The sequence below is a fragment of the Schistocerca cancellata genome, chromosome 8 (genome assembly GCF_023864275.1).
Source record: "Schistocerca cancellata isolate TAMUIC-IGC-003103 chromosome 8, iqSchCanc2.1, whole genome shotgun sequence".
Classification (NCBI taxonomy): Eukaryota; Metazoa; Arthropoda; class Insecta; order Orthoptera; family Acrididae; genus Schistocerca; species Schistocerca cancellata.
In genome coordinates, this window is record NC_064633.1 from 585,475,339 (window position 1) to 585,501,952 (window position 26,614).

The 26,614-nt window shown below is 42.3% G+C and overlaps 1 protein-coding gene across 2 annotated transcripts in view; it reads right to left on the bottom strand.

Annotated features, from left to right (window-relative positions):
• Nucleotides 1-26,614, bottom strand: part of LOC126095222 (phosphoribosylformylglycinamidine synthase) — a 202,346-nt gene that overhangs the window by 99,043 nt on the left and 76,689 nt on the right. For both annotated transcript variants that reach the window (XM_049909959.1, XM_049909960.1), the window contains 3 exons: nucleotides 15,979-16,239; nucleotides 8,133-8,206; nucleotides 2,231-2,387 (listed from right to left, as the gene is read on the bottom strand). In XM_049909959.1, coding sequence (XP_049765916.1) covers nucleotides 2,231-2,387; nucleotides 8,133-8,206; nucleotides 15,979-16,239 — 492 coding nt within the window. The remainder of the gene's footprint in view (nucleotides 1-2,230; nucleotides 2,388-8,132; nucleotides 8,207-15,978; nucleotides 16,240-26,614) is intronic.

Sequence of the window (26,614 nt, forward strand, 5' to 3'; positions counted from 1 at the left end):
CAGTTTGATTATAGTTTTGAATGAAAGTGTCATTTCTGTTCATTTCGTTGCGTTCTTTTTTTTTCAGTTACCTCCTGTTCTATACTGTAGCAGTTCTTTCTATCTATGTTCTGAGTTTCACTGAGCTACATTACTTGGCAGTAATTCATCACATGAAAGTTACTTTTGTCCTAAGATTTACACACCAGAGTATATGGCAAGTAACAGCACTCATTGTAGAGTCATATGACAAGTAGTAGTAATGTACTATTATTCTGTGCTTGCAGATGTAGGTATGTACTATCTTGGAAAATTCTAATTTAATCAATATTAAGCAACTATTGGGAGATAAGCAGCAGCTATCTAGCATTAGTGAGGGAGAAATAGCTTATGTCAAAGTAAAAACAAACAATTGAAAGTCCAGCTTGGAATATTAACAATATTTTGAAAAGAATAGATTGCTATTCACTGTAAACATGATTCGTTGAGTTGCAGGGAAGCATGAAGAAAAGACTATTACATATGAGCTTCCAGCCGAAGCCTTCTTGAGAAAGACACACACACACACACACACACACACACACACACACACACACACACACACACACACATTCATAAAAACAAGCACACCTCACACACTTGTGACAGCTACCTCCGGTGTTCTGACCAGAATGTAACTGTGAAACAGAAGCAGCAACCTGGGACTGGGACTCAGGGCCAAGACACCCTATACTCATTTTTTCACATCAACATCTTCTTTGGCATCCACTTCACCAGGTCCCCCTCAACTGAACACACGATCTTCCTGGACATTGACAATTGTCTCTCGGATGGCTCCATCCACACCTCTGTCCACATGAAACCAAACCGCCAACAGTACCTGCACTTTGACAACTGCCATCCCCTCCACCCCCCACCCACACAAAAAAAAACACCTCCCATACAGTCGGGCCACCTGAGGAGGTGCACCTGCAGTGACTAAGAACTTCCTTCTTGGACAGTATACTGAAGGTCTTACAAAGGCCTTCACAGATAGGCACTATGCCCCAGACCTAGTCCGCTAAAAATATTTCCTGTGCCATATCCCTATAAACCCTCAATCCTCCGACCCCCCCCCCCCCCCCAATAATCAGCTACAAATGAGCACCGCCTTTGTTACCCAACATCACCCTAGACTGGAACAATGGAACCACATCTTTCATCAGGGCTTTGATTATCTATCATCATGCCTTGAAATAAGGGATATCCTACCCAAGATCCTTTCCACCACTCCTAAAGTGGTGATTTGTCATCCACCCAACCTCCACAGCATCCTAGCCCATCCCTATGCCACTTCCAAATCAAACCCCTTGCCACAGGGATCATATCCCTGTAGAAGAACCGGGAGCAAGACCTGATCAATCCATTCACCCAGCACTTCCTATTCCAGTTCTTCACAGGCGTGTCCTACCCGCTCAGTGGCCAGGTCACTTGTGAAAGCAGACACTTTAAGTACCAGATCTGCTGCAGTCACTGCACAGCTTTTTATATTCGTATGACTACCACTCAGCTGCAATGGCCACCACCAAACTGTGGCCAAGACCAAGTTGACCATCTTGTAGCACAATATGCAGCTGAACATAACATGCTTGATTTTTAATGATTACAGCAGAGATGGGAGTTATCCTTACAACACATTCTCTGCTCCCGAAATTATCTCGACCTCAACCTACAACAACTTCTGTCCCCAAACCCTCCACCCAATGGTTTCCACCCCCTCTGTTCTCTAACCTCCTCCCTATTCATATCCCCTCATCTTTATTGTGCTCTGCCCTCTGCCAATGCACACATTGGTATTTTCCCTTCCTTTTACACTCTACCTCTCCTCCCACTTCATCCCCCCACCCCCGATGCTGTTTTAGTCCCTGCAAGCTCTGCCAGGCAGCGATACTCTCTCCGCCGATGCAAACCCTGCTTCTACCCAATGCATGCAGTCTGGCCAAAGTGGCTGGAGGTAGTGGTCACGTATGTGTGTGAGGTGTTCCTGCCTGTGTGCACATTTTCCTCTCTTTTCTAAAAAAGGCTTTGGCTGAATGCTGAGTGTTTAACAGCCTTTTCATTGTGCTTATCTGTTGTGTCATCTTTACAGTGAGTAGCAATCTATTCTTGTAATAACTATTGATATTCCAACCTGGGCTTTCCAGCATGTGACAGTTGGCTTTGATGAGGTCTATAATTCTCAAGGCAGTACAGGACGTAAATACACACAAACCATTTCCTCCGGCACCCTGGTCATGTATGCTGCAGATGGGATTCTTACTGCCCATCTCAAGGCACGCTCGTATGAATCTGTGCAGCTTCTGCTCCATTTCAGCATCTCCTCTCTGAACTGCACCAAAGTCCAGCTCCGATTTGTTGTCTCCTTGTACCTGGGCAAATACAATCATTTTCATGAAAATACCACAGTGTTAGGTTCACAAATCAGCATCTTTACATATTTTACTCATTTCTCATTAATGGTGTGTGGTACAATTTTCTGGAGAAATTCCTTGCTCAGAAAGAAAGTACTGCTCATAAAAAGCGAGCAGCTAGAACGGTATGTGGTTTTAGCCCAGAACCACCCTGTAAATGTCCCTTGAAAGAATTGGACATTTTAATTACCTTTTCACTATGTTATATTTGCTAATGAAATTCGTTATAAACAGTCTATCACAATTTGGACAGAAGAGTTATGTTGACAGCTACACTACCATAAGGGAAAAAAATATTTTTATTACTCATTACTGAACAGGCATGCAAAAAATTCTTTGCTCATTTGTTCAATAACATAAAATAAAATGTCTGTCACATGGCAAACAAATCTTTTCCAACATGTTCAACCTCTTTCTCACAATTGGATGAAAGACAGCTATGTAAAAACATTGTCTAGGTAGTTAGTATGTACAGAACTCTCCACTGTGTGCAAGCTGGTTTGATGGGAGTATAGAGTTGCAGCGAGATGTGCAAGCACAGAATGTCATCAAGGCGTGACTGCAACTGAACTTCTCCGCCTGCTGTGAAGGTGTTGCTTATCTTTTCGTGTCGCGGCTTGGTGGTGTTTTGGAAGGCACAGAACAAGAGGCTCTGCTGACAATGACAATGCCTGGGAAATCTGGTTGAAGAAGCTTGAGAGAAATGTCATTCTATTTTGTTCTGTTCTAAGGGTATGTTTGGAGATGTTCTGATATACTGTTTAATATGAGATCTGTTCAGCCAAAATTGTAATTGTCGTATTGGAACGACAAAATGCAGAAGAGTTACAGAAAGATGTTTACATCATTTAGTAGCTTGAACACTTCAAAGCTCTCTTCCAGCCCTCGAACTTCTGCAGACAGAGAAGAAGTCACATGGCAAGAGTTCATGCAACTGCATAGCAGGTCCACTGCAGCATGATAATTCAAGAAAGGTGACCGTACAAGAAAATAACAAGCTAAAAACTATGCAGGATATCATCAGGGTGACAGATTATTTGGAGGGTAACAAACTTCTGTGATTAGGCTAGTCGCAGAATAGCATAGTTACATTCCAATGCTCACACACAAATCATATGCATATAATCTGTAAACTGACTCATTCCACATGTAATTAATTAATTAACTAACTAACCAATAGTTAACTAGGAACTTGCACACTGGAGACAGACAGACAGAGATAGAGAGAGAGAGAGAGAGAGAGAGAGAGAGAGAGAGAGCACCCTACACTCTGAGCATCTGAAATGTTGAGCAGATAAATTATCTGCGGGCTTTAACCTCTTTGCATCATTAAAATAATAATAATTATGAAACTGGCAGTCACATTAGACCATAGAAGCAGAAGATGAGGTACCCCAGTACCATATTACTCTGAAGTCATGATCATTTGTATTGGTTTATACTGCTTATTTTTCAAGACTATGGTCTTCCAGTTTAACAGTATAACCATGGGGTCAGCTGGCAGAAATCTCCTGTATATAACAAAGATAATATATTGGAAAACCTCATATAAAGATGTGAAACAAATACTAACAAAGAGATAGAGGGGCTGGACAATACTTACCTCAGCTCAGTACAGCCGATAGATAACACAAAACAGAACAGAAAATTTATGTTCCTAGCTTTCGGAACTTTGTTCCTTCATCAGAGAGGGGAAAAAAGGGGAGAAGGGAAAGTGGATTCAGTTACTCACAACCCAGGTTATGAAGCAACAGGGAAAGGTAAACAGGAAGGGTAGCAAGGATGGAGGCATGGTTGTCAGAGGAAAGCCAAAGTTATTCTACTGTTAAGTACCGTACCAGCTTCAAACCAAAGAGGATGCATACAGAAGTAAAGAGGTATACAGTAAACATAAACGCAACTATGCAGGATGAAAAGATGCGTGAATGGCTAAACAGGAGAGGGAAAAAGAAGAAGACTGAAGAGTAAATGGGAGTGAGGTTGGTTAACGTAGGTTCAGTCCAAGGGGATGGCGGGATGAAAGGATGTGTTGGAGGGCAAGTTCCCATCTCCGCAGTTCCGAGGGACTGGTGTTGGGTGGGAGAAGCCAAATGGCACGTACGTTGTAGCAGGTTCCTAGGTCTCTAGAATTATGCTGGACGGCATGCTATGCTACTAGGTATTGGACATCTCCTACCTCTCCCAACATCCACCCACCCAAAGATCTTCCAAAAACCTCGTTCCTTATCACACTTACCAACTTCATCCTCGCCCATAATTACTTCACTTTTGAAGGCCAGACCTACAAACAAATCAGGGGAATGGCCATGGGAACCAGGATGGCTTCGTCCTATGCCAACCTCTTCATGGGCCGCATGTAGGAGGCTTTCCTGAAGACCCAACAGCTGCTTCCCCTGGCCTGGTATAGGTTTATAGATGACATCTTTGTGGTCTGGACTTATGGTGACGAAACACTCCTTAATTTCCTCCATAACCTCAACTCCTTTTCGAGTCTGAATTTCATCTGGTCCTTCTCCAAAATCCAAGCCACTTTCCTGGATGTTGACCTTCAGCTAGTTGAAGCTAACATCCACCCCTCTGTCCACATCAAACCCACAAACAAACAACAGTACCTTCACTTTGATAGCTGCCATCCATTCCACATCAAACGCTCCCTTCCCTACAGCCTAGGTATTCGTGGCAAACGTATCTGCCCCAGTGACGAATTCCTCAACAATTACACCAATAACCTGACCAGTGCTTTCCTCTCCCGCAACTATCCTGCAGACCTTGTCCACAAACAGATCTCCCGAGCAATACATTCCTCCCCATCCAACAACAATGCTCCTACCCCCAGACCACACAGAAGCATCCCCCTTGTAACCCAGTATTATCCTGGCCTTGAATACATCAACAAATTACTCCACCAGGGATATGACTTTCTCAAGTCAAGCCCGGAAATGAGATCATCCCTTGACAATATTCTCCCCACACCACCCAGAGTTGCTTTTCGTCGCCCCCCTAACCTCCGTAACATCCTTGTCAAACCCTACAATGTTCCCAGACCACCTTCTCTACCAGCGGTTCCTAGCCCTGTAACCGACCCCGCTGCAAAACCTGCCCCATGCAACCCCCCCCCCCCCCTCCCCCCGCCCGCACAACCACCTACTCCAGCCCCGCTACTAGTAAAACGTACACAATTCAAGGCAGGGCCACATGTGAAACAACACATGTCATTTATCAGCTGACATGCCTGCACTGCACAGCCTTTTACTTCAGTATGACGACAACTAAACTGGCTGAGCGCATGAACGGGCACAGACGAACTGTCTGCCTAGGAGATGTCCAATACCCAGTAGCAGAGCATGCTGTCCAGCATAATTCTAGGGACCTAGGAACCTGCTACAACGTATGTGCCATTTGGATTTTCCCACCCAACACCAGTCCCTCGGAACTGCGGAGATGGGAACTTGCACTCCAACACATCCTTTCAACCCGCCATCCCCCTGGACCGAACCTACGTTAACCAACCTCACTCCCATTTACTCTTCAGTCTTCTTCTTTTTCCCTCTCCTGTTTAGCCATTCACGTATCTTTTCATCCTACACAGTTGTGTTTATCTTCACTACATACCTCTTTACTTCTGTATGCACCCTCTTTGGTTTGAAGCTGGCACAGTACTTAACAGTAGAATAACTTTGGCTTCCCTCTGACAACCATGCCTCCATCCTTGCTACCCTCCCTGTTTACCTTTCCCTGTTGCTTCATAACCTGGGTTCTGAGTAACTGAATCCACTTTCCCTTCTCCCCTTTTTTCCCCTCTCTGATGAAGGAACAAAGTTCCGAAAGCTAGGAACGTAAATTTTCTGTTCTGTTTTGTGTTATCTATCGGCTGTACAAAGATAATATATTCAGCAGCAGCAACTCCAGCAGTAAAGTACTGAGTTTTGTACAGTCTAGATGGCCCAACTGTGTTCAAATACATACTGATGGATGGATCTAAGACCAAAATTTAACAGGGCATGCCTTCTACTGCACTTTCCCCAAAGCATAAAAAAAACTGTGCCTTTCCTTACGAAATCTGGAAAACTACTGCGGACATCTTGGCTATTAAGGCCTCTATAAAATAAGGAATGTCACTATTTTTGAAAATTTAATGCTAACACTTAGCAAAAATAAATTACAAACATTGAAACATCACAACAATTACATGAAATAAGTAGGCCCCTAGCAAATATGTTGAATGAAATACATATTGTTGAGACAAAGCATTGAGATATTAACATAATTAAGGCTTAGGCTGGGCACTATCGTATCAAAATGGTGGATGCTTTTGTGAAGGAAAGAATTACTAAAGCAAACAAGAGAAAATCTAGGTTGGAATAATGACAATTATGAAAAGGATAGATTGCTACTCACATACAGCAGAGACGTTGAGTCGCAGACAGCTACAACAAAAAGGCTGTTATGAATTTTAGCTTTTGGCCAAAAGGCTTTCTTCTGAAGTAGAAAAAAACACACACACACACACACACACACACACGACGACCGTCTCTGGCCTCTGCTGCCAGACTGAATTTTTGAAATGCGCCGGTGGGAACACTTCCTACAATATATCCTAAGCCATTGTGCACTCAATCTTCACTAGTACCTGACCTTCACCTCCCTACATCCTCCCTATTGCCACTCCGACGCCACACAGCCTTCTATTCCACCAACACACCCCTTCTCTACTTCTCTCTTCCCCCCCCCCCCCCCCCCCCCCCCCCCCTCAAATCACCCAACTGCACCTAGCAGCCTCGTCCTGCCCCACCACATCCCTGCATGTGTTTTTGTGTTTTCTACTTTACAAAAGGCCTTTTCGCCAAAAGCTCAGATGTATAGCAATCTTCTGTTGTGCAATCTATGCCTGTCTGTAACTCAACTTCTCCTCTTTATGGTAAGTACGAATCTATATTTTTTCATTTAATGATGTAAAAAATTACAAAAGGCTTTTTTCCAGCTACTTGGCTAATGAACACCAATTTCACTACTTAAGTCAACAAATGTGCGCCATAGGAATGCTCCACCTATCAAGTAAGTCTCTTTGCGTCTTCAAAGCGTAGAAACAAAGTAGATTTACACGTAAGGTAATGCTGGCTTGATAACCATGTCCTTTTTCAATATGAATCTGAATATACATCTTGTCCTTTGCAAGTCCAAAACGAGCATTAATTAACAATATCTCAACTGTTCTTTTTTCCCCACTACAATCGTCAAAGTTATAAAACAGCGCATAATACATAAACACTCCTTGTTCTTTCACTACGGCTTCCATGGCGCGACCGGCAAACACTTGTTGGTGCCATTCGACCGCCACGTCTATAATTGTCTCACGATAAACTTCAAATCTGCACACACAGACAGGTGATGCGCAGTACATAGGCTCTCTCTCACTTATATTTAAAATATTATGTGTTGGAGACGGTAGAAGGCCGAGTGGTTCTAGAATTTACACGGAAATCCTCGAAGCACAACAAGCTGTAGCTCCATATTGTCATAATTTAATTCAATTTCCCATTGCTCTCATAATTTAATTCAATTTCCCATTGCTCTCAAAAGTGTATATTTCATTCACAGTTTTATTCAGAAACATACATATAATGATTATTGGGCTTATAATGTAGGAAAGTGAACAGCCGTAACTCGTTAAGCAGTACGAGCATGTCTGCATCAGGCACATACCTCCACTGAACTGGCTGCTCCTCCTCCGACACCAATTCTGTAAACGGGTCCTCCAATCTTCACAACTTTCATTCCTGCAGAAAGCCACATGAAAATTTAAAACTTGCTTTATTTGTTTTTACACCTACTGTCTACATACTGTTGGGATAATCCTCAGCTGTGCTCTATGTATTGGGTGGTACATATATTAATTCTTTTGAGGAGGGAAGTTACTGATTAAATTAACAGAACAGAACGTACTGGAGGGGGGAGGGGGGGGGGGAAGGAGAATAAATCAATGGGTATTAAATCAATGAAGACACAATGACACCAAATAGTGTCAGTATAAAAGAGTTCCAAAATGCTGATCCTGCAATGTGGTTTATTGTGACAACTGAAACTTTGTGCTAGAGCATGACTACAACATGGATTTCTTGCTTTTTGCAAGCACTCACTTCAACTACTAGGCTATGTGAGCAAGCCTCCAGGCCTGCTGCAAACTTTCATTCTGACTGATGTTTCCACGTACAGTTTCCGAACACTGCAACCACAAGTTCTTCCACATAGTGGGGGAATAGCACAACTGAGGGAAGAGAGTAGTTGGAGGGAGGACTGTGGATTGCTCTGCCAGAAATGATGTATATCAATTCCCTCTCGGGGAAGCCTTAACCCTACAGAGTAAGTCCCTTGGTGCTGGATAAGGGAATGATTACCACCAGTTCCTGGCTGCTGAAGGGTAGAAGGGAAATAAAATACATCCTGAGGACCAAAAAGGTCTGATAGCAAATCCAGCTTCAAAAGGCTAACAAGCCAGTAGTGGGTAAAATAAACAGTTTCAAACTTGCTACAAGCCTAGAAAAGAATGCATATAATGGAACATGACCTAACTATTCCCGAGGACACAGATTTGGTACCTTTGAGGTACCAGGTCTGAGATGCTGACAGGGAAGGCGGAGGAAGTCCTGGACTTGAAAAATAGGATTGTCAGAAACCATTTGGAAGGGTACAGGGAGTAGGGAATAAGGAATGGATATAGACTGTCATGGAGTGGGATGAGGAAGAAGGAAGAAATGAAGGGGCAGTAGTTATGAGAGGCGCACTGAAATAAGAGGTGTAGGGAATAAGTGGCAGGATGATGAACACCAGAGTAAAAGTGAAAGGGAAGGATATGAAAATTCTAGAAGTATATGCACCACAAGGAAATTCTGTTAAAGAGGAAGAGGACTGTGAAGAGGAAATGCAGAGACAACCAACTGGTAAGATCATGGTAATGAAAGACCTAAATGCACACACAAGCAAGGAAAGAAAACGGCATTAGGAAGTACTGGAAGTGGAAGAGAGGGGAAGCAGAAGTGAAGAAGGACAAAAACTTTTGTAAAAGGTATAAGTTAACAGTTGGATACACCTGGTTTAAAATGAGGGAAAGTCAAAAGGTAGTGTGATAAAGCCATAACTTGTTGACTAAATCCATGATAGGCTACATAACATGTGACGAGATGTGAATATAATATCTTTCAAAGACCTAGATATCAACCATTGTGTTTTAATAGAAATAGTTAGAGGAATTAAAGAAGAAAAGTAGGCAGAAGAACAAGAAAGAAGGCTATGAGTGTAGACATTGAAAGAAGAGAGATGCAAAGAAGAATTTCAGAAAACTGAAAAGAACAACATGTCAGGCAATAAAATAAAGTCAGTAGAGGAAGAATAGAAAAATGTTCAAACCAATGATGGTGGGAGCTGCTGAAAATGTATGCAGAAGACCCAGTAATAAAAAAATCATCCTGGTGGAATAACAGAGCAAGAGAGAAAATTGCAAAGAAGAACAAAGCAATACATATAAATCAGACAATGGAAAATCCAGGAGGGAATGCAACAATATTACGAAAACTAAAGGTGCTACTCACCATATAGTAGAGATACTGAGTCACAGATAGGCACAGCAAAAAGACTCTCACAATTAAAGTTTTGGGCCATTAAGGCTTTCGTCAACAACAGATGACTGCAGTTGTGTGTGTGAGCTGCGTTTGAAATTGTAGAGTCTTTTTGTTGTGCCTATCTGCGACTCAGCATCTCTGCTATATGGTGAGTAGCAACTTTCCTTTTCATAATAATGTTGCATTACATATAAAGTTACAAGAGAGAAAAGAGGAAACAAAGTAATATGCTTAGAAGAAGAAGGTGGCTGAGAGAGTGGTAGCACGAGAGAAGAGGAAATGAAAGGAAGAGAGTGAGGGGAGTAAGAAGGTCCTCTATGGAATGGTTAAGGCTAAGAAGAGAGACATGATGGATATTGCCATTATCACCAATAAACATGGAAAAGAAGTTGAGAACGTACAGGAAATCAAGGAGATGCGGAAGGGAGGTTTTGAAGAATTACAAAACCCCAATGGAAAGAGAGGAGAGGAAAATTATCAGCCTGGGGATGGATGGGATGTCTAGATGGACCTAATCTGGACAGAAGCAGACAAAGTATTAAAGGAATGGAATAAAGGAAGCTGATTCAGCTGACACAATGTAGCCAAAAAGATGCATGTGCACGATTTGTGTGTGTGTGTGTGTGTGTGTGTGTGTGTGTGTGTGTGCGTGTGTATATATGTTCTAGCTTAAAAATGGATTAATCTGAAAGTTCGCAAAGTATTCAGCCTTATTTATGTGCCTGTCAATGACTCAACACCAGTACCACTTGGTAAATTGACACCTTCACTGTAAATTTATCCACATTCTACCAGAACTTAAATAATTCTGAACCATGTACAGAGTGATGGAAGCTTTTTGTATGAGTACAGTATGGCGGACGATGCAAGTGACAGGAATTTGCAGTTCTTTTCTCCACACCCGAGTTCTTCCTCCAACCAGGCAGCACAGACATCACTTGTGCATGTCAGTCTACTGTCACTGACCCTCTGCCCTCAGGTCCCTCTCAACCTGTGATGTGAGTGACCTGCTCCTCCCTCTCAACCTTCCCCAACCTATCCCTCTTTTCTCTGCAGGGGCGAGTTACCAGTTCTGTAAGGTAGGTAATGTGTCTTTTCTGTTTTTAAATGAGTGTGTTGGCAGTATTCTGAATTTCTCATTCCAGCCACGTGTTCTACCTGGATGTAATTTTACCATTTTCTCAAATGAACTACCTGTCACAACATACAGTGCATCAAATTAGTTTTTGAGTTCGAGTTATGACGTGTAATGTAACAGACTGAAATTCATCAAATGAACAATACAATACACATAGTTAATAAAAATAATGATACACTTCTACATTTTATTTTTAATACCTAATCTTTCAGTTCATAAGTGACTTCATAATATTATTAGTGCTATATAATGACACTCATTTTTCTGTGATTTTCATTTTATTTGCATTCGTTATTCTATAAATGTAATAACTGACTACACGAAACCATAACAATAATACTTAAAGACACTTAATTGTTAATTTCTGAAACATTTACAATTTTTGGAGGAATGTTAACACCAATTGCTGTTCTGGCTCTTGTGGGTGATGTCAAAACTCAAAGTAAATAGGGATTCCACCAAAAAAGAAAAGGTTGATAAAAAAGCTTCATTGTAATCACATTAATTTAAAATAGTGATAAATTTTAAAGTGAATCTTGAAGCAAAATCATTGGGATGAAAAAGGAAATGAGCTGTTTCAAGACTTTTCGTTAAGAACCATCCTCCCAGACACAAAAAAAAGGGGGGGGGGGGGTCACCTCGGGACTTCTGCAGTGAACATAAATAACATTTAAATATGATAACAATATTTAACACATCCAGTTCAACCAGATAAATAACTAAGTATTTATATACAGGGTTTTTCTAAATGATGGACCATTTTCAAAAATTCATATGTATTCAAGTACAAGTGCAAAACGAACAAGCTTTATACCAATGAAAAGAGGAAGTTTCAGTTTTTGGCAGGTGAGCGGTGATGGTTTCAGAAGCAGCCGGTAGAGTTTGTGCGGCAATAGGGCCGTCATTCCGTTTCACTGTTAGTTGTGAGTGAGATGGTGACTGTAGAGCACAAGGTTTTCTGTGTTCTTGAGTTTGTGAAAAGTGAGTCGCAAATTGCAGTGCAGTGGGCATTTCGTACTAAATCAAGTATTCAACCAACAACTCACAAAAGCATTAGCTGTTGTATTAACAGAATCTTCCATCACTTGGTAAAACAACATTATAATAAATGAAAAGCACCAGTTTGCTTTTGTTCTACAATATTACATTTATTGTAGAGCAAAAGCAAACTGGTGCTTTTCATTTATCATTAGCTGTTGGTTTAAGCAATTTAAACAGACTGGGAGTGTGTGCAAAGAAAAAGCACAGGCCGACAGCATGTGTCAGAGGATGATGTCTGATGGATTCAAGAAAGTTTTGTGCACAGTCTCAGTAAGTCTACCAATAGAGTCAGTCGAGAACTTGGGATACTCCAACCAACTGTATGGAAAGTTCTGAGACAGAGTTTGCTGTACAAGACCTAGTGATTACAACTTGTGCAGGCTCTCAATCCCAATGACAAAGAGAAGAGTCTTGCATTTTGTGGTTACGTGCTAGCAAAGATGGAGGATGACGCATTTCTAAAGCATGTAGTTCTTAGCGGTGAAGCGACGTTCCACATTAGTGGAAAAGTCAACAGACACAATGTTTGCATATGGGGTTAGAAAATCCACATTCACCATTGCAACATGAAAGAGACTCACCGAAGATCAAGGTGTTCTGTGCCGTATCCTGTACAAAGGTTTATGGACCATTTTGCTTTGCAGAAAGAAATGTAATGGGAATCATGTACCTGGACTTGTTGGAGCAATGGCTGTTTCTTCAAGTTATGGAAGATTCCCAGGACTTCATTTTCCAATAGGATGGAGTTCCACCCCATTGTGCTAATGATGTACAAGGCTTTTTGAATTACTCCCTTCCCCTGCAAACCTTTCTTATGGGGTTATGTGAAGGAAGTTGTTAACGGTCCCGCCTGTACCAATCATTCTGAACGATCTGCAGAACTGGATCACTCCTGGCATTCACTCAGTAACAGCAGATACGCTTTCGCGTGTATGGGATGAGTTTGGCTACTGCATTGATGTTTGCGGTGCTGCGAACGGCGATCACATTGAACATTTATCACATTTCTAATTATTATATAATTATTAAAAAATTATTAAAAACTAATTATTTACAAATTATTAAATTTATTTAAGTGATATCGAATATTATGAAAAAAATAAAAACTTTGAAACTTCCTCTTTTCATTCGTATAAAGCTTGTTCATTTTGGATTTATACTTGAATTAATACAAAATTTACCTCAGCTCAGTACAGCCGATAGATACACACAAAACAAAACCGAAAATTTATGTTCCTAGCTTTCGGAACAAATGTTCCTTCATCAGGGAGGAGAGAGGGGAAAGAAAGGGAAGAAGGGAAAGGAGATTCAGTTACTCACAACCCAGGTTATGAAGCAACAGGGAAAGGAAAATAGGGAGGGTAGCAAGGATGGAGGCATGGTTGTCAGAGGGAAGCCAAAGATATTCTACTTATATTCTTTGGCTTCCCTCTGACAACCATGCCTCCATCCTTGCTACCCTCCCTATTTTCCTTTCCCTGTTGCTTCATAACCTGGGTTGTGAGTAACTGAATCTCCTTTCCCTTCTTCCCTTTCTTTCCCCTCTCTCCTCCCTGATGAAGGAACATTTGTTCCGAAAGCTAGGAACATAAATTTTCGGTTTTGTTTTGTGTGTATCTATCGGCTGTACTGAGCTGAGGTAAGTACTGGCCAGCCCCTCTATCTCTTCGTTAGTATTTGTTTCACATCTCTATATGAGATTTTCCATTAATCATTAATACAAAATTTTGAAGATGAGACCATCATTTAGAATAACCCTGTATAATGTAAGGAGAAGGTATATTGCTACTTACCCTAAAATTGATACATTAAGCTGCAGACAGGCACAATTAAAACACACTTACACATTAGCTTGTGGCCTCAGCCTTCGTCAGAAAAAGAAAGAGAAACACACACACATTCATTCACACAAGGAAGCACACCTCACGCAAACATGACCGCCATCTCCAGCAGCTCGGGCTAGAATGAATAGGATGCATACCACGGAAACAGCTATTTGGAGGGGGCGGGGATGGGAAAGGGGTAACAATGTGCTGTCCTCTGTCAATGCATCCACCTATCTTTCTCTACTCCTCCCCTTTTTGTTCCATCCACTCCCCCGCCCTCATCTCCCTGCTCCACAGTTTCCCGACACTGCACCTCTTGGCAATCAGTTCCACACTCCACAAGCCAGTGCTCTTTTCTCCCATAACCACACCACTATACCTTCCCCTTCCCCATCCCCTCCAGATTGCTGCCACCATTCTGCATGACAACTGCATTCTGGTCTGAGCTCTCAGACATGGTGGGTCACGTGTGCGTGAGGCGCGCTTTCTTGTGTGAATGAATGTGTGCATGTTGTTCTTTTTTTGTGACAGAGACTGTGGCCAAAAGATAATGTGTAAGTGTCTCTTAATTGTGTCTGTCTGCAGCTTAACATGTCATCTTTAAGGTAAGTAACAATCTATCTTCTCCTAGCATTGTTTATATTCCAACATGGGGTTCCCTTTGTTTACGTATTTATGTAACGTTTTCCTGCTCCAGAGCTCAATTTATAATTTTGCAGGACTCACAATATTATAATGTGGATACCACAAATAATTAATATTGGTGAACTAAAATTGTGTGTTAAATTCTTGCGTATACTGCGAATAGGAGTGTTACACAAACATCACCAAAACTGATCGAGTGATCGCAGAGGGTAAGCAGTCTGCTACTGACATGTTCCTTCACCCTACTAGAGGTCAAAGTCGGGAACTTTTGTGTGGCCTCTCTGAAACTGTCAGGCAGAAATGTCGAAGGGATGAATGCAGATATGTGGAACTTACTACCATGAGGAATACCACTGCCAGCAGCATCAGTCTCATGCCTCATGCACAACACTTCCTAGTAGTGCAGTACAACGAGTCTTTTTTAAACTGCTGATCCGTTACCGCCAAGGTGATTGATTATGACTAAACTTTTCCTAGCAAATCAGCACAGTTCACAGCAGAAAATTCAGCCATACACTAATGTGCCACAGCAAATGATCCTTTATCCTTTAATTATGCCAACAGAAATTTCTTGTGTGTGTGTGTGTGTGTGTGTGTGTGTGTGTGTGTGTGTGTGTGTGTGTTTACTTTCATCAATACTTTTGTGTCTCCTGCTACCGACTGAAGGCAGTCAAGGAAAAAAATTATGTAGCTACAGCATGATATGTACCTAGCTGGTTCTGGTCTAAATTAAACCACTTACTTGTTGGAACAATATGAGTTACAGAAAGCACTACTCTATAGTTTTCACTAAATTAATGTTACAGGAGGTAATGCTCCATCAGTAATTCAAGGTGGGAATAAGTGGAGCAAAGACATTTTCCATTTTAAAATTGAATGCATGAATATCTGTGATGTCTTTTCTTTTTACAGAATAGTTAAATACTTAATTACCTAGCCAACAATGCCAACTAATCCCGAAGACTATAGTATATAAAAGAACCCAATAAATTATAAAATATCATATTATTACCTACAACCCGAAACATATTAACATAAACTATACAAATGGTATTGCAGATAGCTGTAGATTATGTTTTAAAAATATTTTAGGAAGAAAGGAAACAGATTTCATACCTGACTGTTTAACAAAGACTTGAAAACTACATTTGATAACTAGGCTACTACACACATAATTCAAAAACAAAATATATGATTCTCCCATTCTGAAACAAAACTGGTACTTAAAATTTCAATAGGTTTTAGTAAATTGTAAGAAGCATTTTATTTCAGCAGCACATCACCTTTCTCAGGCTTCATCTTCTCAATCATATCAGCATCGAGGGCACCCACACCTCCACTGAACATAATGGGTTTGATCCATTCTCTCCTTTCATTATGCAAATCCTCCATACCAAAGGTGCGAGCAAACCCACATATTACAGGCTCGCCAAACTTATTTCCATAATCTGAGGCACCATTGCTTGCTTCAACTAATATTTCCAAAGGTCTTGCAAAGTTATCTGGGTATGAATATGATTTTTCTTCCCAAGGAAGATTATAGTCTGAAATTTTTTGAAAAATACAGCATAAAAACAATAAATATTCATAAAACAAACAGATAATAATTGGTCATACTGTCCATGTACAGGTTTACACACTGAATACAGCATAAGCATAAAAATCAGCTTTAATGTGGGGCAACAAAGACACGTGTACATTTGCATTTTATTGCAATCTGAACAGTGTGAAATGTACAAAGCATGTTGTTTCTTCTACAGTCTCAAATTGATTATGAGAGAAAGTGCCATAGACTACTGGTAGGTATTTATATCACTACTTCTGTGAAGTTTTGCAAAATGTTTCTATAAATTATAATCATTATTGACATTTACTTCAAGGTAATTTTGGTCTCCATGGAATGAGAATACGAGTGTAATCTAGAAAGTAGTGGCCTACTATGCCTACCCACTGCACATATTGAAGTCAGCCTCCCATCCAATGTCGAACAGTTTCCTCGACATCTTGCCTCTGTGTTATGCCAGTGCCACTCAAAGTAAGTTGTTACTCTGTGCTTTCTCTGGTTGTTTAAAATAAACTGATTGGCACAAAATCATGCAGGCTATGAGGTCAGATGTGTTACTTGGTTTTTGAAACCTGCACAAATACAGTCAACTGAAGGAAGTATATGGTAGTACAGCAATGAATGAATGAAAGATGAGAATGTGGTGTCAAGAGTTGAGTGAAGAATGAAATCATGCACAATAAACATGTGACCCTAGAGGAGATATTCTTTTATTTCCCAAATACCTCTCATTCTTTGCTCAGTGGAAGTTGTGTCTAAACATTTTGACTATAGCAAAATTGGCAACCGATATGTTTCCAGCCAACACAACACACACAGCATGATTGCAGCACTGAAATTTATACTGCAGTATAAAGTCAATGAAAATGACTTTCTCAAACCAACTGCACAGCCCTACAAATTTATACTTTGGATTTTTTTTTACAATAATTTTAGGTGATCTTCATGTTTTTTCATATGCTAAGTTCAAAAATGCCAAGGATTTCTCTATAACATATTAGGTTTTTTTCACAAACTAATGATAAAAATTCTGAAAATTCAAACTACACTTGGGTCAGAATAACAAAGTGATTGATATTTGAGTATGGAATGAGTGGATGTTGTCAGTTAGGGGCTTTTCGCACAAGCACAATGTGGCTACAGTAGCGTACACATTCATACATTCTCCACAAATGTGGTGGGCTGGTCTCACTTCGGAGGATCATAATAGTGTTATCAATCTCCTTAGCAATTTCACAGATAACTTCACACATTTCATAAAATAAAAATACCACACTGAGAAACAAAGCATATCAGACCAAATCAAAACAACTCTGTCACAGACCACAACTGTCGCCTGCTGCTGACTGGTAGCCAGCAGCTCAGGTAGCAGAGCAGTATGACTACTGTGCACAGGGCAGAAGATGTGACCAAACTCATTCTCTGATTGGTTGTTGATATGGCAGCTGTCCTCTCAACAACTAGCTGTCAGTCACTTTGTTAATGCTATCCACATGAAATCACATATATTTAAAAATAAAATGCTAAAATAAGGCCCTCCTAACATTATAATGAATTATTATGTTCTTCAGTACTAATATGAAGGTGTAAATGTTACTGTCTCTTCTTCTCCGCCTCAAAACTAAGTTTCAAAACAAATTTTTTTTTTAGTGTGCTGCCTGAGACCATTCCCCATGTTATCATGCTGACATTCCACAGGCTCTGATAACTTCATTCAATTTCCTTAATTTCCTGATGGAACCTGTCTCTTTTCTTCTCACTCACAGTAACCTACCTAGGTTGTCTGGGAATAGCTGATGTGAGAGTCCAGAAAGAACAGTTTTGAGCCCACTGAGGCATCCAGTACTTTGAGGTTGTACAGCATGTTTCTTAGTACATTCTTATAATCAGGGTCTTTGTAGTTGCCAAGAAACATGTTGATAACTTCTTTAAAGGATATCCTAGCTGATCTTTCAAGTCTTTAATTTTATCTTCCAGTGTTTTGTCTTTTACTAGTTTCTGAACATCAGGGCCAACAAAAACTCCTTTCAGTTCGGCCTCTGAAAGAGAGAGAGAGAGAGAGAGAGAGAGAGAGAGAGAGAGAGAGAGAGAGAGAGAGCATGCATGTGCGTCAAGGGGGGAGACACCAAAGAATCGAACTTTATCTGAAATCAGCATAAAAAAATACACGAGAAAAACCTTTTAGCCTTATGAAAATTCCATTATTAACCATTGTTCCTTATGATGAGACCAGATGTGTCACTTCACCCCAGAGATAAGAGTGTCAAAGACTGGCACCATCCCTTGTCAATGCGAAAAGGCATGGAAATTGGAAAAAACTTTGTCAACGCGAAAACATCTGGTGACAGTTATTTGGAACTGTAAGGCTACTCTTTTGGTTGTTTACGTGTCAAAAAGCACTATGATGGATCCAAGTTGAAGAAAACTGCAGCGACGACTCCAACAACCCAAAATCATAGTTGTGGAACATTCTCTCACATTATTGTACTTCTTCACTATAAGCATACTATCATTTCAAAGTAGTCTTCTCTTTGAGCATTTGAAGTTACGCATCTGTGCTGTTGCGTGCAGTTGGGCTCTGTTGCTACATCCTTTAATGTTGTCGCTGACTATCCTGGGCCAGAGTGGTTTGGCAGATATGTCACGTTGACAGCCACAATATACAAGCATTGAGACATTACATTAAGTTAAATCAAACAGAGCAGGAAGAGAAGGTGGTCCCATTGCAGAGCTGTGGAAACACGTAAGTAATGAGTCAGTTCAGAGTATTCATAACATTGTAGCCAAAATATGGGAGACAGACCGACTTTTTAACAACTGGACCTCTGCTGTCCTGTGCCCACTACACAAGAAAGGAGACATGTCAAGACATAATCAACTATAGAAGCATTTCCTTCCTTTCAGTGACCTATAAGAAATTACTCGGAATAGTGGAAAGACAACTAGACTCGTGCATAGGAAAGGATGAAATAAGATTCAGGAAGTGAAGACCATGTGCAGAAGTGATACTGAACCTTAAAATGATCCTCAAATACATGAAATAAAAGAGCCTCACTTTACATAATAATAGCTGTCTTTCAAAAGGCTTATGACTCATTAAACATACACCCCCTCTTGCACACACTACTTGAACAATGTCTAGATAACAATACACCAAACCTTGTGAAAGCAACACTTATCAATATAACATTTAAAGTAAAGTTCAGAGAACTGTCAAGGAACTTCGAGATCAGAACTGGTGTTAGACAAGGAGACAGCCTACTCACAACATTCTTCAACTGTCTGTTGAAGAATGTTATTTGAGAATGGATGAAGCTACTTACAGATGACTCTGGACTGAGAATTGGTTTCAAGAAGGACAATTTAGTTGTCACCTGCCTAGCTTTTACAGATAATGCCACACTTCCAATATGCAATGTACAGGGAGTTACTTACCAATTCCGCTTCCTCAACTGCATAGCAACAAGTTGAGTTGGAAAATGCCATCAACAAGACTGAGATACACCCAATACAATCCCATTAGGCAACACATTAATGTGTGGTACCAACTCCTTCAAATACCTCAGAAAATGGATAACCCCATACATCAATCAGGTAATGGTTGTGAACAATAAGTGCACCAACCAGAGAAAGTCTACTATCTACGTAAGAATATTTACAGATCTGAATCATCTCAAAATCTGACAGTATGGGGACTTTCCATATTGTATGTCTAACATGGCAGAAAAGGATAACTCAGAGAGCTAGAATAAAAGGGACAGAAAAAACATGGGCCTCGTCAAAGAAATGACAACTTCTGCTGCAGACAAGAAAAAGAATACTATAAAGTCTGTCGCAGCACACTCTCTACTGGATGGACCAGCAGTCTTCTGTGGATGCCGACTCAACTTCAGCATTGACATCAACGATTCATTTACACATGGCAACGGATGGTTAACTGTTGCTATAGTACGAGGTGGATCTGGACACAACAAGGAACTCTACCAACATTTAGAGTGCATTACAACAGCAATGAGAAAGAGGAGGCTGATCTTCTACAGGCACGAAGTCAGAAAGAATGATTGGAGACTCATGTCAAGGATCGTCAGCATTGTTTCTAGAAAGAAAGCGGAAGTGAACAACACCAGTTAGGAAAGACCTTGAGCTTGCCATAATGAAGCCCCAAATGGTTCAGTGTAGGCCTGCCATGTGCAACGAAAAAAGTATGGCCAAACATTCAGGAAGAAAGGACACATGCATCAACCTGCTGTTGCAATGAATCCCAGATGCACTGATGTATCCCAGGAGAACTGTATATTGTTTCACAGCCACTGCCTTCCACAATATGGGCACCAAGACTTTTACATCTCATACCAGGCTTCCATACACAAGAGTTTTCAAAAGCCACCACAAATAAAGTCTAAATAGGCTTAAGTCTACAGAGGATGGAGGCCAAGGAATTGGCCTACCTCCACCTATTCATCCACCACAGAATCTGTTATTTAGAGGCCTATAAACATTAACACTGAAATGAGAAGGAGCTCCATTGTGCATGGAGTACATGTATTGTCACACTAGCAGAACAGGTAGAGTATTCTCTAAGAAAGCACGGTAAGATCCTCAGTTGACTCTGGATGGAAGAACATGAGGCCCTAACTCACTGTACATTCTAACCAAATGTAACCAAGAGGGTATTTTGAACATTTCTTGTAATGTTGGCACGTCCTGCTTCTGCATGTTTCCCATGATTAATGTTATTATGAAGAGAAGTAGAAAAGGAGTTCTAACATCGAAACAAAGCATTTCCAGACGCATTCCCATATAATGCATTTTCTTCCTTTATGAGTGAGAAATTTTCTTGAAAGTTTCGCCGTACCCTTTTGTTACACGCTCTATATTACAGTGATTTGTACTTGATATAAAGAAAGATGATGAGACTTACCAAACAAAAGCGCTGGCAGGTCGATAGACACACAAACACAAACATACACACAAAATTCAAGCTTTCGCAACCAACCGTTGCTTCGTCAGGAAAGAGCCCAAACTCTTTGCCTTTACAAATGTCTGCTTGTGTCTGTGTATATGTGGATGGATATATGTGTGTGTGTGTGTGTGTGTGTGTGTGTGTGTGCGAGTGTATACCTGTCCTTTTTTCCCCCTAAGGTAAGTCTTTCCGCTCCCGGGATTGGAATGACTCCTTACCCTCTCCCTTAAAACCCAAATCCTTTCGTCTTTCCCTCTCCTTCCCTCTTTCCTGATGAGGCAACCGTTGGTTGCGAAAGCTAGAATTTTGTGTGTAGGTTTGTGTTTGTTTGTGTGTCTATCGACCTGCCAGCGCTTTTGTTTGGTAAGTCTCATCATCTTTCTTTTTATATATATATATATATATATATATATATATATAATAGAAGGAAACATTCCACGAAGGAAAAATATATTTAAAAACAAAGATGATGTGACTTACCAAATGAAAGTGCTGGCAGGTCGACAGACACACAAACAAACACAAACATACACACAAAATCCAAGCTTTCGCAACCAACGGTTGCCTCGTCAGGAAAGAGGGAAGGAGAAGGAAAGACAAAAGGATATGGGTTTTAAGGGAGAGGGTAAGGAGTCATTCCAATCCCGGGAGCGGAAAGACTTACCTTAGGGGGAAAAAAGGACAGGTATACACTCGCGCACACACACACATATCCATCCACACATACACAAGCAGACACTTGTAAAGGCAAAGAGTTTGGCAGAGAGTTTGGGCAGAGATGTCAGTCGGGACGGAAGTACAGAGGCAAAGATGATGTTGAAAGACAGGTGAGGTATGAGCGGCGGCAGATTGAAATTAGAAATTAGCGGAGATTGAGGCCTGGCGGATAGCGAGAAGAGAGGATATGCTGAAGGGCAAGTTCCCATCTCCGGAGTTCTGACAGGTTGGTGTTAGTGGGAAGTATCCAGATAACCCGGACGGTGTAACACTGTGCCAAGATGTGCTGGCCGTGCACCAAGGCATGTTTAGCCACAGGGTGATCCTCATTACCAACAAACACTGTCTGCCTGTGTCCATTCATGCGAATGGACAGTTTGTTGCTGGTCATTCCCACATAGAATGCATCACAGTGTAGGCAGGTCAGTTGGTAGATCACGTGGGTGCTTTCACACGTGGCTCTGCCTTTGATTGTGTACACCTTCCGGGTTACAGGACTGGAGTAGGTGGTGGTGGGAGGGTGCATGGGACAGGTTTTACACCGGGGGCGGTTACAAGGGTAGGAGCCAGAGGGTAGGGAAGGTGGTTTGGGGATTTCATAGGGATGAACTAAGAGGTTACGAAGGTTAGGTGGACGGCGGAAAGACACTCTTGGTGGAGTGGGGAGGATTTCATGAAGGATGGATCTCATTTCAGGGCAGGATTTGAGGAAGTTGTATCCCTGCTGGAGAGCCACATTCAGAATCTGATCCAGTCCCGGAAAGTATCCTGTCACAAGTGGGGCACTTTTGTGGTTCTTCTGTGGGAGGTTCTGGGTTTGAGAGGATGAGGAAGTGGCTCTGGTTATTTGCTTCTGTACCAGGTCGGGAGGGTAGTTGCGGGATGCGAAAGCTGTTGTCAGGTTGTTGGTGTAATGCCTCAGGGATTCCGGACTGGAGCAGATTCGTTTGCCACGAAGACCTAGGCTGTAGGGAAGGGACCGTTTGATGTGGAATGGGTGGCAGCTATCGTAATGGAGGTACTGTTGCTTGTTGGTGGGTTTGATGTGGACGGACGTGTGAAGCTGCCCATTGGACAGGTGAAGGTCAACATCAAGGAAAGTGGCATGGGATTTGGAGTAGGACCAGGTGAATCTGATGGAACCAAAGGAGTTGAGGTTGGAGAGGAAATTCTGGAGTTCTTCTTCACTGTGAGTCCAGATCATGAAGATGTCATCAATAAATCTGTACCAAACTTTGGGTTGGCAGGCCTGGGTAACCAAGAAGGCTTCCTCTAAGCGACCCATGAATAGGTTGGCGTACGAGGGGGCCATCCTGGTACCCATGGCTGTTCCCTTTAATTGTTGGTATGTCTGGTTTTCAAAAGTGAAGAAGTTGTGGGTCAGGATGAAGCTGGCTAAGGTAATGAGGAAAGAGGTTTTGGGTAGGGTGGCAGGTGATCGGCGTGAAAGGAAGTGCTCCATTGCAGCGAGGCCCTGGACGTGCGGGATATTTGTGTATAAGGAAGTGGCATCAATGGTTACAAGGATGGTTTCTGGGGGTAACGGACTGGGTAAGGATTCCAGGCGTTCGAGAAAGTGGTTGGTGTCTTTGATGAAGGATGGGAGACTGCATGTAATGGGTTGAAGGTGTTGATCCACGTAGGCAGAGATACGTTCTGTGGGGGCTTGGTAACCAGCTACAATGGGGCGGCCGGGATGATTGGGTTTGTGAATTTTAGGGAGAAGGTAGAAGGTAGGGGTGCGGGGTGTCGGTGGGGTCAGGAGGTTGATGGAGTCAGGTGAAAGGTTTTGTAGGGGGCCTAAGGTTCTGAGGATTCCTTGAAGCTCTGCCTGGACATCAGGAATGGGATTACCTTGGCAAACTTTGTATGTGGTGTTGTCTGAAAGCTGACGCAGTCCCTCAGCCACGTACTCCCGACGATCAAGTACCACGGTCGTGGAACCCTTGTCCGCCGGAAGAATGACGATGGACCGGTCAGCCTTCAGATCACGGATAGCCTGGGCTTCAGCAGTGGTGATGTTGGGAGTAGGATTAAGGTTTTTTAAGAAGGATTGAGAGGCAAGGCCAGGAATTTCTGACTTCCAGCCTTGCCTCTCAATCCTTCTTAAAAAACCTTAATCCTACTCCCAACATCACCACTGCTGAAGCCCAGGCTATCCGTGATCTGAAGGCTGACCGGTCCATCGTCATTCTTCCGGCGGACAAGGGTTCCACGACCGTGGTACTTGATCGTCGGGAGTACGTGGCTGAGGGACTGCGTCAGCTTTCAGACAACACCACATACAAAGTTTGCCAAGGTAATCCCATTCCTGATGTCCAGGCAGAGCTTCAAGGAATCCTCAGAACCTTAGGCCCCCTACAAAACCTTTCACCTGACTCCATCAACCTCCTGACCCCACCGACACCCCGCACCCCTACCTTCTACCTTCTCCCTAAAATTCACAAACCCAATCATCCCGGCCGCCCCATTGTAGCTGGTTACCAAGCCCCCACAGAACGTATCTCTGCCTACGTGGATCAACACCTTCAACCCATTACATGCAGTCTCCCATCCTTCATCAAAGACACCAACCACTTTCTCGAACGCCTGGAATCCTTACCCAGTCCGTTACCCCCAGAAACCATCCTTGTAACCATTGATGCCACTTCCTTATACACAAATATCCCGCACGTCCAGGGCCTCGCTGCAATGGAGCACTTCCTTTCACGCCGATCACCTGCCACCCTACCCAAAACCTCTTTCCTCATTACCTTAGCCAGCTTCATCCTGACCCACAACTTCTTCACTTTTGAAAACCAGACATACCAACAATTAAAGGGAACAGCCATGGGTACCAGGATGGCCCCCTCGTACGCCAACCTATTCATGGGTCGCTTAGAGGAAGCCTTCTTGGTTACCCAGGCCTGCCAACCCAAAGTTTGGTACAGATTTATTGATGACATCTTCATGATCTGGACTCACAGTGAAGAAGAACTCCAGAATTTCCTCTCCAACCTCAACTCCTTTGGTTCCATCAGATTCACCTGGTCCTACTCCAAATCCCATGCCACTTTCCTTGATGTTGACCTTCACCTGTCCAATGGGCAGCTTCACACGTCCGTCCACATCAAACCCACCAACAAGCAACAGTACCTCCATTACGATAGCTGCCACCCATTCCACATCAAACGGTCCCTTCCCTACAGCCTAGGTCTTCGTGGCAAACGAATCTGCTCCAGTCCGGAATCCCTGAGGCATTACACCAACAACCTGACAACAGCTTTCGCATCCCGCAACTACCCTCCCGACCTGGTACAGAAGCAAATAACCAGAGCCACTTCCTCATCCTCTCAAACCCAGAACCTCCCACAGAAGAACCACAAAAGTGCCCCACTTGTGACAGGATACTTTCCGGGACTGGATCAGATTCTGAATGTGGCTCTCCAGCAGGGATACAACTTCCTCAAATCCTGCCCTGAAATGAGATCCATCCTTCATGAAATCCTCCCCACTCCACCAAGAGTGTCTTTCCGCCGTCCACCTAACCTTCGTAACCTCTTAGTTCATCCCTATGAAATCCCCAAACCACCTTCCCTACCCTCTGGCTCCTACCCTTGTAACCGCCCCCGGTGTAAAACCTGTCCCATGCACCCTCCCACCACCACCTACTCCAGTCCTGTAACCCGGAAGGTGTACACAATCAAAGGCAGAGCCACGTGTGAAAGCACCCACGTGATCTACCAACTGACCTGCCTACACTGTGATGCATTCTATGTGGGAATGACCAGCAACAAACTGTCCATTCGCATGAATGGACACAGGCAGACAGTGTTTGTTGGTAATGAGGATCACCCTGTGGCTAAACATGCCTTGGTGCACGGCCAGCACATCTTGGCACAGTGTTACACCGTCCGGGTTATCTGGATACTTCCCACTAACACCAACCTGTCAGAACTCCGGAGATGGGAACTTGCCCTTCAGCATATCCTCTCTTCTCGCTATCCGCCAGGCCTCAATCTCCGCTAATTTCTAATTTCAATCTGCCGCCGCTCATACCTCACCTGTCTTTCAACATCATCTTTGCCTCTGTACTTCCGTCCCGACTGACATCTCTGCCCAAACTCTCTGCCAAACTCTTTGCCTTTACAAGTGTCTGCTTGTGTATGTGTGGATGGATATGTGTGTGTGTGCGCGAGTGTATACCTGTCCTTTTTTCCCCCTAAGGTAAGTCTTTCCGCTCCCGGGATTGGAATGACTCCTTACCCTCTCCCTTAAAACCCATATCCTTTTGTCTTTCCTTCTCCTTCCCTCTTTCCTGACGAGGCAACCGTTGGTTGCGAAAGCTTGGATTTTGTGTGTATGTTTGTGTTTGTTTGTGTGTCTGTCGACCTGCCAGCACTTTCATTTGGTAAGTCACATCATCTTTGTTTTTAAATATATATATATATATATATATATATATATATATATATATATATATATATATATATATATGGTTATAATAGAAGGAAACATTCCACGAAGGAAAAATATACCTAAAAACAAAGACGATGTGACTTACCAAATGAAAGTGCTGGCAGGTCGACAGACACACAAACGAACACAAACATACACACAAAATTCAAGCTTTCGCAACAAACTGTTGCCTCATCAAGAAAGAGGGAAGGAGAGGGAAAGACGAAAGGATGTGGGT